Below are 18,646 nucleotides of genomic sequence, written 5' to 3'. Positions count from 1 at the left end.
TTCTTTGTCCCTGCCACCCGTTATGAACATTTGAGTCTCCCAGTCTATATCCGGCAAATTAAAATCTCCACCCAAAACTATAACATGGTTGGGAAATCTACTCGAAATATTTTCCAAATTATTCTTCAGGTGCTGAGCCACAACAGCTGTTGAGCCCGGGGGCCTATAGAGACATCCAATTACCATGTCTGAGCCTGCTTTAACCGTGACCTTCACCCAAATCATTTCACAATTCGAATCTCCGTCAATTTCCTTCGATACTATTGCACTTCTTATCGCTATAAACACGCCTCCCCCTTCACTGTCCAGCCTGTCTCTGTGGTATACATTCCAATCTGAGTTTAGGATTTCATTACTGTTTACGTCTGGTTTCAGCCAACTTTCTGTCCCTAGTACTATATGGGCGTTGTGATCGTTTATTAATGAGAGCAGTTCTGGGACCTTTCTATAGACGCTCCTGCAGTTTACTATTAGCACATTAATATTGTTATTCCCTGTTGCATTTTACCTACTCCTGCCTTGCCGCGTCTCAGGAGGCGTCTTGTCGGGCCTAGGGAGGGAATTCTCTAACCTAAAAAACCCCATGTGCACTCCACAAGTACTCCGCTACCCTCATAGCCGCTTCCAGCGTGTAGTGCACGCCTGACCTATTCAGGGGGACCCTACATTTCTCCACCCGATAGCGGAGGTCGAGAAATTTGCACCCCAGCTTTCCGCAGAATCGTCTGAGCCTCTGGTTTAAGCCTTCCACTAGGCTCCAAACCAGAGGACCGCGATCGGTTCTGGAAACGATACTATAAATAGTTAGCTCTGATTCCAACCCGCGAGTGAGGCTTTCCACCTTCACCAACTCCACCAACTGCCTGTACGAACTGAGGATGACCTCTGAACCCAGACGGCAGGAGTCATTGATGCCGACATGAGCAACAATTTGCAGTCGGGTGCACCCAGTGCTCTCTATCGCTGCCGGTAGGGCCTCCTCCACATCTCGGATGAGACCCCCCGGCAAGCAAACAGAGTGAACACTGGCCTTCTTCCCCGACCTTTCCGCTATTTCCCTAAGTGGCTCCATCACCCGCCTAACGTTGGAGCTCCCAATAACTAATAAACCCCTCCCCCCGTGTGCCTGCTCAGACCTTGCTGAAGGAGCAGCCACATGTCCACTCACAGGCAGAGCGGGCGATGCCACACGGCCAGCCTCCACATTGACCCACCGCCTAGTGCGCTGCGAATGCCGCTGAACCCGCCACTCCCCCTGGGGAGAGGGTGACCCAACCGCGCCCGGTACCCGTGAAGATGTCTCGACAGCAGGGACAGTGGGTGAAGCATGTAACACCTGGGGTGTACCTTGCGACGCATCAGACTCCCCACTGCCGCTACACTCCGAGGCAGCAGCCTGAAGATGGCTGACCGCGGCCATCAACACGCTCAGCTGTTCGCGAAGAGTGGCCAGCTCCTCCTGCGTCCGTACACAGCAGTCACACATCCTATCCATCCTAAGGAATCAATTTACTGAAGAGACTTAATCAACTTTTAACTAGAGTGGTAATTCACTAAAGGCGGCTGATTGTTGACTAAACTGTGGTTGCTAGACACTTCTTGTAGAAAACAATGGAAATAGCACTACCTGTCTCTGGACTGTATTCAAAACAAACACTAGCACTACTGGCACTATGACTGACTAAAGGGACTCTCTTTGACTGTATTCAAAACAAACACGAAATATATGGAACACTATTACTAGCACTCGACGATTAAAGCTTCCTAAAAGCAAAAACACACGGAAGAAGAAGTGACAAGTAAGAAAAATACTGTTAATACTTAAATTAAGGTAGCTCGCTGCACAGCAGACGTGAAGCAGACGGCGGTTACGGCGACACTGACACTACTGGCACTATGGCTGACTAAAGGGACTCTCTCTGACTGTATTCAAAACAAACACGAAATCTATGGAACACTATTACTAGCACTCGACGATTAAAGCTTCCTAAAAGCGAAAACACATGGAAGAAGAAGTGACAAGTAAGAAAAATACTGTTAATACTTAAATTAAGGAAGCTCGCTGGACAGCAGACGTGAAGCAGACGGCGGTTAGGGCGACACTGGCAATACTTGTATGCAGGAATCTTATTACAAGTTAAAGATCAAATAGATGCTGGAGTGTTCCCCTTTCATATTTTTACCATGAAATATCTTTACCATAAAATAAAATCAAACAATGGGAAATAAGGGATTGGATGTAACAATATAATGCAATTACACAACAGCAGCAGGGCATTATGGGAGAGGCAACTGGATGGGGATAAGGAGGAGGCTGGGGTGGGGAGGGAGAGGGATAGCTGGGTCGGGTTGGGAGCGGTAAAGTGCTGCTGGGAGCATGCAGGGATGAGGTGGAGAGTGGGGCAACTAGGTGCAGTCGGGACGTTAGACAGAGGGTGGGGGGAGAGAGGTAGGGGTTGCGGAAAATGAGGGAAGTAAAAAGACAGGGTGCATTGGTGGAATAGAGGGCTATGTAGAGCTGGAACGGGAATGTGGAAGGGGTAGATCAGTAAGGACAATGACTAATGAAGGTTGGGACCAAGAAGGTTATGGGAACATACAACATACTGCAGGGAGAATTCCCACCTGCGCAGTTCGAGAAGGTTGGTGTTGGTAGAAAGGATCTAGATGTCACAGGCTGTGAAGCAGTCATTGAAACGAAGGACGCTTTGTGGGGCAGCATGTTCAGCAACAGTGTGGACCAGTTGCTTTTAGGCCACAATTTATTGGTGGTCATTGACAAACAGCTTGTTGGTTGTCATGCCCATGGAGAACACAGTGGAGTGGTTCCAGCTTAGCTTGTGGATCATATGATTGGTTTCACAAGTAAACCTGCCTTGGATGGGATAGGGGAGGTTTGTGACAAGACTGGAGAACATGCTGGTGGGAGGATGTATGGGACAGGTATTGCATCTACGTCTATACAGGATAAGCGCCATGAGACACGAGGTTGGGATCAGGGGCCGGGTAGGGACAGATGAGGAAGGACATTTATCATTTCAGGGCACAACAAGAGATAGTTGAAATACTGGCAGGGAATGTAATTCAGTTGATCTGGTCCTGGGTGGTATTGTGCCACGAGGGGAAAGCTCTTTTGTGGCCAGACAGTGGAGCTTTCAGAGGTTTTAGGTGACTGGAAAGATAAGGAATAGGAGATCTCTTTTTGCACAAAGTTGGGAGAGTAATTATGATTTGTAAAGGCCTCAGTGAGACTCTTGGTATATTTTGAGAGGACTTTTCTGGTGTTGCTGGTGGTTGGTCGGTTTGATATGGACAGATGTACTGGTATAGCCATCTTTGAGATGGAAGTAACGTCAGGAAAGGCAGCTTGATTGGTAGAATAGGATCAGGTGAAGTGAATGGGGGAGAAGGAATCGAGGTTCTGGAGGAATGTAGATAGGGTGTCCTCACCCTCAATCCAGATCACAAGGATGTCATCCATGAATCTGAACCAGGTGAAGGTTTTGGGATTCCGGGTGTTTAGAAAGGATTCCTCTAGCTGGCCCATGAATAGGTAGGCACAACATTGTGCCATATGGGTGACCATAACTGCACCCTGGATCTGTTTGTAGGTAATGCCTTTAAAGGAGAAGTAATTGTGGATGAGGATGTAGTTGGTCATGGTGATTACGAAGGTGGCGGTAGGTTTGGAATCCATTGGGCAAGGGAAAGGCAGTGTTCAATAGCGGTAAGGCGATGGGTATTAGGGATGTTAGTGTAAGGGGAGGTGGCATCAATAGTGATGAGCAGGGCATCATGTGGTAAAGGGACAGGAACTATGGGGAGTCGGTGGAGGAAATGGTTGGTATCTTTTATGTAGGAGGGTAGGTTGTGGGTAATTGGCTGAATAGATTGGTCTATGAGAGCAGAGATGCTCTCAGTGGGGGCACAGTAACAGGCCACAACGAGGTGTCAAGGGTTGTTGGGTTTATGGACTTCAGGAAGCATGTTGAAGGTATGAGTGTGGGGAATGGGAGGAGTGAGGAGAGAGATGGACTCTGGGGAGAAGTCCTGCGATGGGCTAAGGATTTGAGTAGAGACTGGAGATCCTGCTGGATTTCTGGAATGGGGTCACTGTGGTACTTTTTGTAGGTGGATGAATCTGACAGTTGGCAGAGTCCTTCTGTCAGGTAATCCTTGTGATCTAAAACAAAAGTGATGGAGCCTTTGTCAGCATGTATGATTATAATGTCAGGGTCAGTTTTTAGGTGGTGGATTGTAGATATTTCCGTGGATGTGAGATTGGTTTGCATGTTGAGGCATCTGGGGAATAATCGTGAGGCAAAGTCTGAGATTAAGATATTCAGATAACTTAACAGGGGGCAGTGGAGGTGGATCCTGATTGGATGGAGGAGTGAACTGAGTCAGGCAGTGTTCATTGGTCTTTGGTTGAGTCTTATCGGTATGGTTGGTGGCGAAAAAGATATCTGTACATTTCTTCAATGCAGCTGTACATATGGACTAAATTACAAAGAGGACTAATTCATCAATTACAACTTGAGCTTAATCTTAAATTCTTCCATTAAGTTAGGGTAGGTAATGAACTTTTCTACTTATACTAAATTACACTAGTCTTCCTTTAAAAATGTATATACCCAACTGTATCATTTAACAGATTCAAAACAGTACAAAATTCCTCTGTTCTAAACCCACACCAATTATAGTTAGCACACTACAGAAAATCATACAATCATCCAGAAAATCTTACATGCTGTTCATATATTTCAGAATGTAACTTCAACGTTAAACTAGAAACTGCAAACTGAATTTGAAAATGTTGTCATTTATTTATACTTCTCTTGGTTTCATTTATTTATACTTCTCTTGATTTCATTTATTTCTACTTCTCTTGATGTGGGTCAATTATGTGTTGCTCTGACTTGGTATCTGTTACCCTTAACTTTGCATTTGTCTCAATACTGGCTCACTCAACCTAAACACTTTGAGCACCTAAAATTGCATTTAATTCCACCTTTAACTCACTTTCTTGGGCCCTGTACTTAACTTTGCTTTTAACTGTTTGCTAAAACTTTTAAACAAATTTATTAAGTGTTCCTCTATGACTCTCATCAGCACTGACAGAGTTTAAAAAAAACAGTGGAGACGCCATTAACCAGACTAATCATTGTAAGTAATTCAGATAATAGAAAACCTGGATAACTGTATGTATCAAGAAAAGCAATTTCTCTGCAATTACCTCTAGAAACATTATTTACATTGCCAAAGTATAGTTATCTTTTTGGCCATTGTCAAATGGTTACTTTTCTAGGATTACTACATAATGTTAGGTGTTTATTTGAAACAACAAAAACAAATTAAACTTATTAAAATCACCAAAAATCAATGTTTATGAAGAGATTAGAGACATTTTTCATAAGTATGTACATATTTTCCAGAAGGCACTAAAATACTGAAACCTTAGTTATAAAATACTGAACAAAAGTCACATAGGGCAGTCAAAGTAGTTTAGGTTTGTTTAACACACACTGAAAAAAAAATCACAACACAAAAAAAGACTTACTGCAAAGCGATGGTATTTTGGGAATACATTTGTCTAGGCAACATATTCTGGTGATTAACATTACAAGTTCACAGGTTAATTTAAGAGCAAGACAAGCCATTGCAAATGTGAAATGCTGGAACATTAATAACCAGTGTAATTGCCAGAACACTGAATGCAAGTATACATATGTGCATGCATTGTGTTGTATAGGTGGCAGACGACAGTTTGCGTGATGGAGTGCCATGTCTGTTGCACTTGGTCACTCAATACAGGGACAGTTAATGCTGTTTGTGAATGATGCTGGAATAGTCATCTGATGATGTCGCATCTGTGCTTGAAATAGAGATAGATCTGATGATTAAGCAGGCCAAGGCAATATGTTGACACCCTGTAGAATATGTTGGGTTACAACAGCGGTATAAGGTGGGTGTCATCCCATTGGAAAACACCCCCTGAAATGCTGTTCATCAATGGCTGCACAACAGGTCTAATCACCAGATTCACACACAACTTTGCAGTCGGAGATCGTGGGATAATCATGACAGTGCTCCAGCTGTCATACAGATTTGTACCCCAAATCACAACTCCAGGTGTAGGTCCCATGTGTCTAGCATGTAGAAAGGGTAGTTGCAGGCCCTCAACTGGTCCCCTCCTAACCAACCCATGGACATCACTGGCATCGAGGCAGAATCAGCTTTCATCAGAAAATACAACAGACCTCCACCCTGCCCTCAAATTACTTCTCGCTTGACCCCACTGAAGTTGCTAATGGCAGTGGTTTGTGAGTGTACTGAGATACCACACAAGAAGAGATTGCAACAGTTGGTACTAGAGATACAATAGGTGTCCGTCTGCAGCAGGAACATCACTGCATGCAAACCAATCACGCTGCCTGTGAGAATCACACTCACTGTAGTGGCACCATCACTGAGAAGAGAGACGAGTGTCTGAGTAACCATGCACGAGCAGAAGTTGTGAGTTGCAAGTTGTCAGTAACTCCGAGTCTTGCTAGGGAGTTCTGGAGAACATTAGTCATGTCTTCGAATCTTTGAGTCTGACAGAAACAGTGGCCAACAGGCAGTGGTAAGTCTTCAGTAGAAACACAACAGTGCATAGAATTATCATATATGGAGAGAAACCACCTGTCTAGATATTCAAGTAAGCACTGTTAGTTTGGAACTGTTGTCTGAATACCACATCAAGACAGAAAATCAGCTTCCTTTCAACTTTAGTTCCGAGAACATTATTGAGTTTTTGTTCATGGAACTGTAGCCAATGCAGGACAGATAGGCTAAACCTGCATTCTACAAATGGTGTAACCCTAAGTCCACAACAGTTTAAGGTTAGTGGAATGCACGCTACAGGGTGTCTGGATTGGAGTTGTCCGATTTGTAACAGTTCCTGTTGTCAATGTGGCGCCAACTGCTGCTCAGATTGATCCTGCAGATGTGCCAGAGACATAAGTTGGACTTCCCTCACCACAGTGCCATGTGGCTTTCCAGAGCATGGTCTTCTTGGAACCATACATTCCCGTGACCACAACTGCCAACAATCATGCACAGTGAAGGAACATGCAGCTGTTACAATATCTCGCTCAAACGTAGTGAGGCACTGATAATGGCATCATTATCAGCCAACATCAGCTCACCACATTCCATCTCAAAGATAACTAACTCTCACAACCATTACAGTGTGTATTCAAAGAAAACCTGATTCATATCCTCATAGTTGTGCTACTAGCATCACTTGAATGTGACTGTTGTGCAATGTGAAGAGACATCATTTTTCAGATGTAGAAACATGCTTACCAACTTTCGTTTATGTCATACAATTCCTTCTTTTTTCCATCAATATATTTGGTATTTTCCCTTTGTAAAAAAAATCTGTCTCTTCATTGCTGCTACATAATGAGTTCATTTTAACTGTATAAATTTACAGTATCAAACCTGTTTGTTTTTTTAACTATTTGAAAGCTGTTTCCAGGACTTGAAATGATTCCGCATGAGATGGTCCTGCATTATTTCCTGTGTCTTTGTTTTCTCCTTTCACTTCCTGCTGTTCATTTGCCTGCAACATGTTTCCAACAGTTTTGTCATCTGACATGATCTGAATTTTGGTCAGTACTGACACAAGCAAGCTGCTCTTTCATATCATCGGCTCACATTCCTGATACATTTGTACGTTTGTCCTCCAAAAAAGAATCATCCACATCAGTTATTGAATTTTCATGTTCCCACTGTAGTATTCTGTTCCAAGCTTTGTTCAAGGCCTTCCTTTAAACCAAATCCCATACATCTACAAGTGTGTAACAACACACCTTGAAATTCATTTGTCTGAAAAATGACAAAACAATTTCTGTTATTTTTATCAATGATAAGAATCTACGTAAAAGTTGTTATCTATAAAGCTTTTTTAATGTTTCAGTAACACACTGATCCAATGGTTGTAATAGGAATGTCACATTAGGAGGCAAAACTTTTACTTTAAAACTTCCATTTTCTCTCTTCAACAGTACTTCTGAAGGTTGGGTTGGGGCATTATTCAGCAGAAATAAGAGATTTCCTTGTTTAATAATTTTGTTTCGAAACTTTTTCACCTCATACTGGTTAATGACTATTTCAGCATTCATCCACGCACTTTTTTGTTTTTTATGAAATTAGGGAATGCTGATATTTTTTAGGCGTCTGGGGTTTTTGGATTTTCCAATGAGCAGAAAAGGAATTTTATGGGTTCTGGTAGCACCTGCGCAAACTAATATTGTTATTCGCTCTATACTAGTTTTATATCCTGCAGATGTCAAAGATTTTGATGGTAATGATTTCCAGTTTAATCCAATTTCATCAGTTTTATGTAAACTGAAGGCGGAATTTGGGGGGAGGGGGAGGGGGGGGAGGGGGAGGGGGGGAGGGGGGCAGCGGCGAGAGGGAGGAACGGGAAGGAAATACTGATATCAGCTGCATCGATACATTATGTAGAGCCAGTGGCAATGTGTAAAAATGCATGCCAGACCAGGACTTGAACCTGGGCTCTCCTGCTTACTAGACAGTTACATTCACTACTGTGCCATACGAACACAGTGTTAATCACAAATATGCGGGCTATCGCAGCACATTCCCAGCCAACTCACATTACCACTGAATGCCACCTATCCATAGTCCCCATCCATGTCCTCCATGTTCGCTAATTTTAGAATCCCACTTGATACCCAATGAAATGAGCAACTGTACTGACGACTGTGGGATTCACTGCCCATAGAGGCAAATTAATCATATGAATGTGTGGTGTCTATAACCCAATCAGTACCTTGATGCACAATAAATCCACAATCCTCAGCAGGAATCTAAAATTAGTTAGAATGGAGGACCAGACAGAGACTGCAGATACATGATGCTTGGTGGGAATGTGAGTCAGCCATGCAGCATGCTGAGATAGTCCTTGCACCTGTGATAAAAACTGTGTCTGGATGGCACAGTGGTTAATGCAACTGCCTAGTTAGTAGGAGATCCTGGGTCCGCGTCATGGTCCAGCACAGAATTTTAGTCATCTTTACAAAAATTTGATGCATCTACATCAGACAATATTTTTTTCACCTTGTATTTCCAATTTGTGAATCCCATTACAAGACTGAATTCTTTAAAACCATTACTTACCACAAATGATTCATCACCATCTTCTTCTTCTTCTTTTTTACCTGTAACGCCTTCACAGAGAAACGGATATTGGTTGGCCAGTTGATCATCATTTTTCGGTATTCTATTTATGTGATAACACCACTTTCTTGTGCTCTGACTTTTTAAGTGCAGATGTGAAATGACACAGTGGTATAGTGATTAGCAGCTATCTAACTCAAACAATAATGAAACGAGTGGGGCAGAAATCACATGGGGTGCAGGCCAAGTAGTGCCAGCAGAATATATTCGTGCATGCACAGAGTAGACTACAAATATATTTGCTCACTGTTGACAATACGGATGATTGCAAATCCAATAACTGAGGTCTGGAAAAACAAGTCTCCACTGTGTTATTCTCATAGTAACAACTGTCACAGATGGTTAGGAACTCCATTGAAACAAACTTTTTTTAAATAAAATATATTTAAATTACCCCATAAAACACACTACAAATAAAACATAAGCAAATAAAATTCAGTTTGACTTCAACACAGATCAACCAAGCTGCTTGTGTGGCCCGCAGCATCACAACAATGACAGGAAACCTGGATTGCTGATGGTAGGTGTGCAGCTTTATTGCTATGGCTGTGCCATAGCTTGGACCAAATTAAATAGTCCTGGCCCTTTATAATCTCAACCACCAATCTCACAAGTCACAGACTTCATAAATTCTTCAGAGTTGCAACTGTTGTTGGTTAATTTGGTAATAATTCATCAAAAAAGTATTTCTTCTCACCTCTCTTAATCTCTTAAGATGTAACTCGTACTTTAATTCGGTGTAACTTCCTGCTGTGACATCATTGCTCATGACAACAATGATAATCATTGATAAATCTTTAATTAAATTACAATTTCTCTTATGCCCCACTTCACCAGTTTCCTTTTCCTTAATTTTTATCTATTTCTGGCACATAATTAATTCAGGTCCTGTCGCCACGGTTGCCAGAATGCAATATTCACATTTCAATATATGTGCACTCAGATAAAAATGTATTGTTATCTTCACATTCAGAGCTGCTGCACTTGCACTTTCACTTTTGCTTGAGTGATGCCACAGCAGGTTGGATGGACTTTGTTACCACTGCAGTTGTTCTGATGCTGAAATCTAATACAATTAATCAATTTTCAACTTTTTACCGAAGGAATACAAAAGATTATTACTTTTAACAACTGCTTGAAATATTACTACTTATAAAAACTGCTTATATTGTGTCCCAGTGCACAGTCACTTGCTGTATTAAAACATTTTATAATAGGGAACATCACTCACATGTAGAGTTTGGGATCATGCATCAGACTACTGATATTTTTGACAGATCTCTATACATCTTCTGTTCTGCTGTGACATCATCACAGTGCAGTCATTACTTTGTGGTACACCACACAAACACTGTAATTGCGGTCCCACTTTGAAGATCCGTGGCATCCATCTGTATAAACGTTACAAGCAAAACAGATGACAATAAAACCTACAAAGAGCTTTCCATTCTCAACTGTTTGATTATTATATGGTTTCAACTATCATGACCATGATTCATCAGCCATGTAGACATAGGGTAATATATCACTCTGCCGGAGTAATATGTTACATAGTAATATACCAGTTATAGTTTGAATCTAGAAAGTAGAATTACCATCAATAGATATTGAAAGGTGTGTTGATTGAGAGAGGAATGAGAAAAAGAGAAGGAAGTACAAAATAACAAGAAAATATTTTATGCATTCTGTAAAATGACAAAATTAAAGTCACTTTAAATGTTTGAAAGTACTAAAACATAGTATACCAGAGAAATAAGAGTAAATATAAGTAAGCTGAACAGTTGTACATAAAAAAATTCTCTATAACCTAAAAGTATAATATCTTGAAAAGTAAGTTAAAAATGCAGGACACTAGTTGATATCTGTGTAAACTTCAGGCCTCTGAAAATAAATTGAGCTAACACACTTATGCCAAAAGATAAACTGTGCACTCATGTACTGCATTGGCTACAGAATCCTTTCTGTTAAAAGTCATGACTGGTTTTGCAGCACTAGAAGACACATCCTCAGGGAAGATAAGATTTTTTTTAATAGGTCATCATGAAGGTAACTGCCTTAGAGCCACTCCCCATCACTTGTATCATGTTGTAAACAAACAGCACACTAAAAGCAGAAGTCCTTATTTAAAACAAAGGGGGTAGCAGAACCACGCCACAGGCAAAGCAGTCAGTACTGTCTTGCCTGTTGCCGCTCAACAACTTGCCTGCTTGTGATACAGTTCTTCTACCCCCTTCGTTCTAAATAACCGCTATTGTAGTGCCTTGCCTGCTACTGCTCAACCACCTTCCTGCTTGGGGCATGGTGCTACCCCCTTAGTTTTAAAAATGGACTATTGCTTTTAGCATGCTATTTGTTTGCAACTTGGCACAACTGATGAGGAGTGGCTCTAGGGCAGTTACCTCTCTGAGATGACCTACTAAAAAGAATCTTTATCACCTGAGGATGCGTCTTAGTGGTGTAAAACTGGTCGTTACTTTAATAAACAGTATTCTACAGCCAACATGGATTATTTGTTTGAAAATGTGGAAGTTTGGCTGCAGTTGCTTGCAATTAAAATAACATGCTCATACAAAGTGGGCCTGCCTAGGACGGGACAGGACAGTAACTTCCATCTCCCCTCCCCCTCCCCCTAACACCTTTTCCAGTTTGCTCTAGCTCACTCCATAAATCCTACACCTAAGTGTACACCATCTTCTCTGAAGCTCCCTCATTCTCTGCTACAATTTACACCTCGCCCTCTTACTCTCCTCAACCCACTATTTCACTTCACTTATCCTACCAATTCAAACCCTCACATTAGTCAGGCTGCAGCATTGGGACAATGTATGCCTGTGTATGTGTGTGTGTGTGTGTGTGTGTGTGTGTGTGTGTGTGTGTGTGTGTGTGGGTGTTGTCACTTTGTTGGCTCTGAGAAAGGACACTGAGAGCTCAATGACAATTTTAATCTTGTCTGTATGCCTATCAAAGGTAGAGCACCTAAAATAAAAAATAAAAATATTTTCTTTGGTAAAAAGGAAACATTTAACTGAAAATGAATACAAGTATTCATCTACAATGCAAATTATTGTTCAAATGTATTACCTAACCTCACACCTTGCATGTTATTCTCTCACACAGATATCCAATTCCAGTTTACCCAATACAGAGAAGGAAGAGAGACAGGAGGGGGGATAGGTAATTAGATACATACATACATACATACATACATAATGATGTAAATAAAATAGAAAGAAACTTCCACATGGGAAAAATATATTAAAAACAAAGATTCCAAGACTTACCAGGCGGGAAAGCGCCGGCAGACAGGCACATGAACAAAACACACAAACACATACACAGAATTACTAGCTTTCGCAACCGATGGTTGCTTCTTCAGGAAGGAGAGGGAAAGACGAAAGGATGTGGGTTTTAAGGGAGAGGGTAAGGAGTCATTCCAATCCCGGGAGCGGAAAGACTTCCCTTAGGGGAAAAAAAGGACAGGTGTACACTCGCACACACACACACACACACACACACACACACACACACACACACACACACACACACACACACACATATCCATCCGCACATACACAGACACAAACAGACATATATGTCTGCTTGTGTCTGTGTATGTGCGGATGGATATGTGTGTGTGTGTGTGTCTGCTTGTGTCTGTGTATGTGCGGATGGATATGTGTGTGTGTCTGTGTGTGTGTGTGTGCGAGTGTACACCTGTCCTTTTTTTCCCCTAAGGGAAGTCTTTCCGCTCCCGGGATTGGAATGACTCCTTACCCTCTCCCTTAAAACCCACATCCTTTCGTCTTTCCCTCTCCATCCTGAAGAAGCAACCATCGGTTGCGAACGCTAGTAATTCTGTGTGTGTGTTTGTGTGTTTTGTTCATGTGCCTGTCTGCCGGCGCTTTCCCGCCTGGTAAGTCTTGGAATCTTTGTTTTTAATATACATACATACATATGTATACATAGAGATGGTTCAAATGGCTCTAAGCACTATGGGACTTAATATCTGAGGTCATCAGTCCCCGAGACCTAGAACTACTTAGACCTAACTAACCTAAGGACACCACACACATCCATGCCCGAGGCAGGATTCAAACCTGTGACTGTATGACTGCAACAGCAGTGCAGATCTGGACTGAAGCACCTACAACTGCTTGGCCACAGTGGCCGGCATACAGAGAGACAGAGAGACAGAGAGAGAGAGAGAGAGAGAGAGAGAGAGAGAGAGAGAGAGAGAGAGAGAGAGAAAGAGATCACCTTGGATCATCACCATGTGCAGCCATATGCAGTGCTGTCGTATCACCACTCACGATGTTGGCATCTGCACCCATCTCTAGAAGGATTCTGGTCGTTTTTAAACAGCCTGCTTGAGTAGCCATCATCAGTGCTGTGCGTCCTGACGATGCTCTGCATGGGCAGAATAGAAAATAAATAAGTAACATTTCATAAAGTATATACAGGTATTAAAATAGTAAACATTCAAATTAAAATCAATAAATTTTCTACATTTGTGGATGGTAGATACTGGCCTTCAAATTCAAAATAATGCTGAAATCAAACTGATGACTGATTTAAAAACTATATTGCTTCACCAAACCTAGATGCAGTGGAAACTGCATATCCTAGCTTTTCTTTCAATGGAGAACTTAGGGGAATTTTACTGTACTAAAACATATTATATCATACACACAGTTTGTGCACACACGGTTAAGTACTGCAGATCACTGAGGACAACCATGTAGCTTGTGGAAATGAAGAGCAACACAAATAATAAGTCAATTACATAAAACTTTGTAGAGGGGACATAATGACTGCAATTAACATGAACCCCAATCAGTACCTACAAATGTAAGGCAGAATCATCTTACACGACAATGCACAATCCGACAGAATTTCGAATCAAGGGCCAAATACTGAATTTCAGCCAAACTATTAATTAACTATTGATTATTGATTCCTCACCTGCCTGCAGTACTGACCATCCTCACAGGATTGTTTGCTGCGACTCCTAGTTTTGCAGCTTTTGAAGGTGGAACTATGAGCTACACAAATGTCACCACTAACACTGTCTGAATTGTCTCCATATTATTGGACAGATGAGATATTATATACCTCCCTCCCAATGACTTCCTCCTACCACATGGTAGCACCTGGGGAGGAACTGGTGACTCAGGAGGCAGGGGTGGTGGTCATTCCTGCCAATGGATGTGTGACAATTGGTGGCACATGCAGGACCTCAGGGATTTGTTCTTTCAGCAGGGATGCAACTTCCATGGCTGGGAGCACTGGCTCCACCTCCATAGGCACCTCACAGCACATTGCCTATGGCAGCTTGCATTGGTGGCTCTAAGGTGAGAGTGGATATACACACCCATTCCTTGTCAAGGAATGAGGTGTTGAGCTCTGGTGGTTAGTATATTGAATAGTGGAAAGCATCAGTCCAAACCCAGGTCAGCTGGAAAGCAAAAATGGCTGTGGTGGTGGTCTTGGGTAGTTGATTGAGACCTGACAAAGTCGTACTGGAGGCGTAATATCATTCACTTTCTGTGGACAGAGCTGACTACAATGCTACCCGATGTGCCACTACTTTAAACTTCTCCACACACCCCGAATAACCAGAGACAGCATCAAGTTCACCTTGGTGTATGATCATATGTAAAGGCCATATGGTAGCATGGGCATGGCTGTGGGGAATGAGCTTAATGAGGCATGCACAGGACATTGAAAAGTTTACTTTTATCATGTCAGCTGGGCTATGTCTGTACACAGCAATGGAACTATATGAAGCAAAGGAAGTAGATCAGAGCTTTTTTCAAGCATCACTGGTAGAACATCTCATAATGGAAATAGTTTAAAAACTGCAAATTTGATTGTAATTTTTGCACTGTCTTATCTGGTAGGTTGACTTGAGGGTCAAGGAGCGAAATTTATGACTTGTGATCTGTTACCAGGTGGAATTTTGTACAGTATACAAAAACATGGCAAATAATGGCGTCCTTTCCTATTCAATTATAATTCATTGTGCTAGTGTCAGTGCTTTACGGGTGTATGGAATCATTTGTTACATCCTATCAAGGCACCTATGTGACAGTACAGCTTCAAATACTAATTGTAAAACCTCTGCAGCTGTGACTAAACATTGTCCTGCTTTAAATGTACACAGTTAGTAGACTTAAAAAACAAAAGTCACCTGACACTTGGTGAGCCATTACAATTTGAACACCTGTGCTGAAACTGATTGAGAGGGTGTGATATCTATGCAGCTTTTGGTATAAACTTGGCATAGTATGATGACTGTTCAATTAATTATGACCCACTTTTTCTCCCCAGATCACATTATTTATTCTCAAGAGTTAGAATTTAGTGACAATATCAATAAACATTTCTTTTACAAGCGCAATTTTTCTACACAATCTCCATCACATTCTATCGACTTACACCATCATTTCACAGCACATACTCCCTTTTGGTAAATACTATTGTTCTGTGCTTGTAGTTATATTTTTACTGCATCACCTTCAAAATATGTTCCGCATAGAGAATACTTAAGTGGACTAAAGAGATGTGACATCCATGGACGTATGTCCGGGCTATAGAATGGATGAGGCAATGATGTCCAACCCAATTTGGCAATATGTTCCTGGTTTCTGATTCTTACTTGTGGGCATGCACTGTCGTATTGGAGTAAAATTTCTTTTACATTCTTTTCAGATCGGACACATTGAAAATGATTCTTGACTTTCCAAACTCTTCAACTAAGCCTATGAATTAATGAATGACTCTCTACGCAACATATCCACAAGAATGATGCCACCACTATCCCATAAGACTGTCGTTATGACTTTGGCAGCAGAGGAAACTGTCTTGAATTTCATCTTTTCTACTGTGTTTGATGACACTCTACTGACTGCCTTTTACAGTTCAGCTCAAAGTGATGTAGTTTCGTCACCTGTAACAATCTGTGACTGACACACCTCTCTATATGCCTCAAATTGCTCCAACAGTTCAGATGAAATCACTTACTTTTGAATCTTTTTGTGTGTTGTGAACATTCAAGGATCCCGTATTTTGCACATCTTTGAGTATCAAAGAGTCTCAACCTTACGAAAAGTATAGTTGCTACTCACCATATAGTGGGAATGCTGAGTCGCAGATAGGAAGAACAAAAAGACTGTTGGAAAGTGGGCTTTTGGCCAACAAAGCCTGTGTTGAAAATAGACAAATCACACACACACACACACACACACACACACACACACACAAAGCACCTCACACAGACATGCCCACAGTCTATGGCAGCTGATGTCAGACGGTGAGAAGCAACGCATGATGGGAGAGGCAATCAGGTGGAGGTGAGGAGGAAGCTGGGCTGCAGAGGAGGAGGGACAGTTGGGTAGGGGTGGGGATCGATAGCGGAGAATCTGAGTCACAGGTAGGCACACCACAGAGACTGCCAGAAAGTGAGCCTTAGGTCAACAAGGCCTTTGTCAAAAAAGCGACAAAACACACACACACACACACACACACACACACACAAAGTCCCTGGCAGCTGAAACCAGACTGCGGGCAGCAGCGAATGCTGGGAGAGGTAACCAGGTGGGGCGGTGGTGGGGGCTGGGGCAGGGAGGGGAGGTATAGCTGGGTAGGGGCGGGGGATTGTAAAGTGCTGCTAGTGAGAGTATGCAGGAATAAGGTGGAGAGAGTGTAGAACATCTAGGTACAGTCAGGAGGTTAGACAAAGGGCAGGAGAGAAGTGGAGGTAGCAGAAAAGGAGAGAAGTAAAAAGGTTAGGCGCATCAGTTGAATAGAGGGCTGTGTAGTGCTGGAATGAGAACAGGGAAGGGGCTAGAAGGGTAAGGACAATGTCTAACTAAAGTTGAGGCTGAGGAGTGAGGGGTCATCAGTCCCCTAGAACTTAGAACTACTTAAACCTAACTAACCTAAGGACATCACACACATCCTTGCCCGAGGCAGGATTCGAACCTGCGACCGTAGCGGTCGCGTGCCTCCAGACTGTAGCGCCTAGAACCGCTCGGCCACTTCGGCCGGCCACAAAATACACATTTGGTATGATTTGTAACAATAAAATGTGAGAAACTGATACATTAGTGCTCAAATATGCTATACTGTATCCCTACCAGCATAAATATGGATGTAAATATAAATCCCGCTGATCAATTTATTCAGTCAACAGCTACAAGCATCTGCACTGATCATGGAATAAAATTTTTGTTTCTGATTAACTGTAAAGGCAAGAAGACAAACAAACAAACAACAGCTTACTGCTTTCATACATCAGGAAGCTACGTTTGACTTATGGTCAATCACAAAATTTCAGTTCTTCACAAATACCTGAAATTTTGTTTGGTTTTCACATGTGTTATCAATGATATTTTGTGTAGGAGGATAGGAAATATTTTAAAGCCCTCTTCCAAAAATTTCCTTTACTTTTGACTCAATTAAGGCTTCTAGAACATTCATCACGATTTTCTCTAAGGTGATAAACCACTGTAGGGGACTCTTATTCTGTATAAAAGAACTCTACGACAAGGAAGCCTTTCTATTCAAACTTGAATGTCAATGGGTTTAACAAATTTTTCATATCTGCTTAAAGCCCACTGAAATTTAAAGTCCTCCGTTTTACTCTGACTGAAAGAAAGGAAGATATCAGTGAATCTTTAAAACCCAAAACAAAAAAATCAAGAAACGAAGACAGACAAACAAGACTACACTGAAGGGCATACAAAGAAAAATACTTGAGGTACAAGAGAATGAAGAATTACTGGACCAACAGGAAATTGAAAAGCTCTTTGCATAAAATTTTCTGAAAGTGTCCAATGAAGGTTACAAAATGTAAATAATTATATATTCATTCGATATTGCAGTGCTGTGTTATTCTGAATTATGATGCAATGCTCCTTTACACATTCATGCATGTTCACAGGAACAGGCATTACGGCAACTACAGCCATTATGAAATATGTGAAATGTACTCATAGTAGTGGATGTAGACAACCATCATCTGTATAATGGAATGATGGTAAAGAAAATTTCTGCCGGACCAGGACTCGAATCACTGATTTTCCACTTATTGCAAGCAGTCGTCTTACTATTAGGCTATCTGAGCACGATTCACAACCAGATACAAACTTCCACAGGTCAGCAACCAAGAGTCAAAAACCTGTACTCACACAACCATTAGGTATATTTCTATACAGGGGAGACATTTTACTTGATAGTCGCTTGTCCGATCTGGCACAAATTTCCACTGTCATCGTTCCAGTATACAGCTTATGAGTGTCTATAATGGCAACTGTGAATAGATTTCATGTATTTCATAATGGCTTTAGTAAGTGCAGTGCCTGTTCGTCTGAAGAAACAATGCATCATAATT

At 41.8% G+C, this 18,646-nt stretch overlaps 1 protein-coding gene across 3 annotated transcripts in view; it reads right to left on the bottom strand.

Annotated features, from left to right (window-relative positions):
- Nucleotides 1-18,646, bottom strand: part of LOC126342147 (ankyrin-1-like) — a 279,165-nt gene that overhangs the window by 145,490 nt on the left and 115,029 nt on the right. For all 3 annotated transcript variants that reach the window (XM_050001830.1, XM_050001829.1, XM_050001831.1), the window contains one exon: nt 13,510-13,659. In XM_050001830.1, coding sequence (XP_049857787.1) covers nt 13,510-13,659 — 150 coding nt within the window. The remainder of the gene's footprint in view (nt 1-13,509; nt 13,660-18,646) is intronic.

Source organism: Schistocerca gregaria, chromosome 1, assembly GCF_023897955.1.
Source record: "Schistocerca gregaria isolate iqSchGreg1 chromosome 1, iqSchGreg1.2, whole genome shotgun sequence".
Classification (NCBI taxonomy): Eukaryota; Metazoa; Arthropoda; class Insecta; order Orthoptera; family Acrididae; genus Schistocerca; species Schistocerca gregaria.
This window is presented reverse-complemented; position numbering and strand designations above follow the sequence as displayed.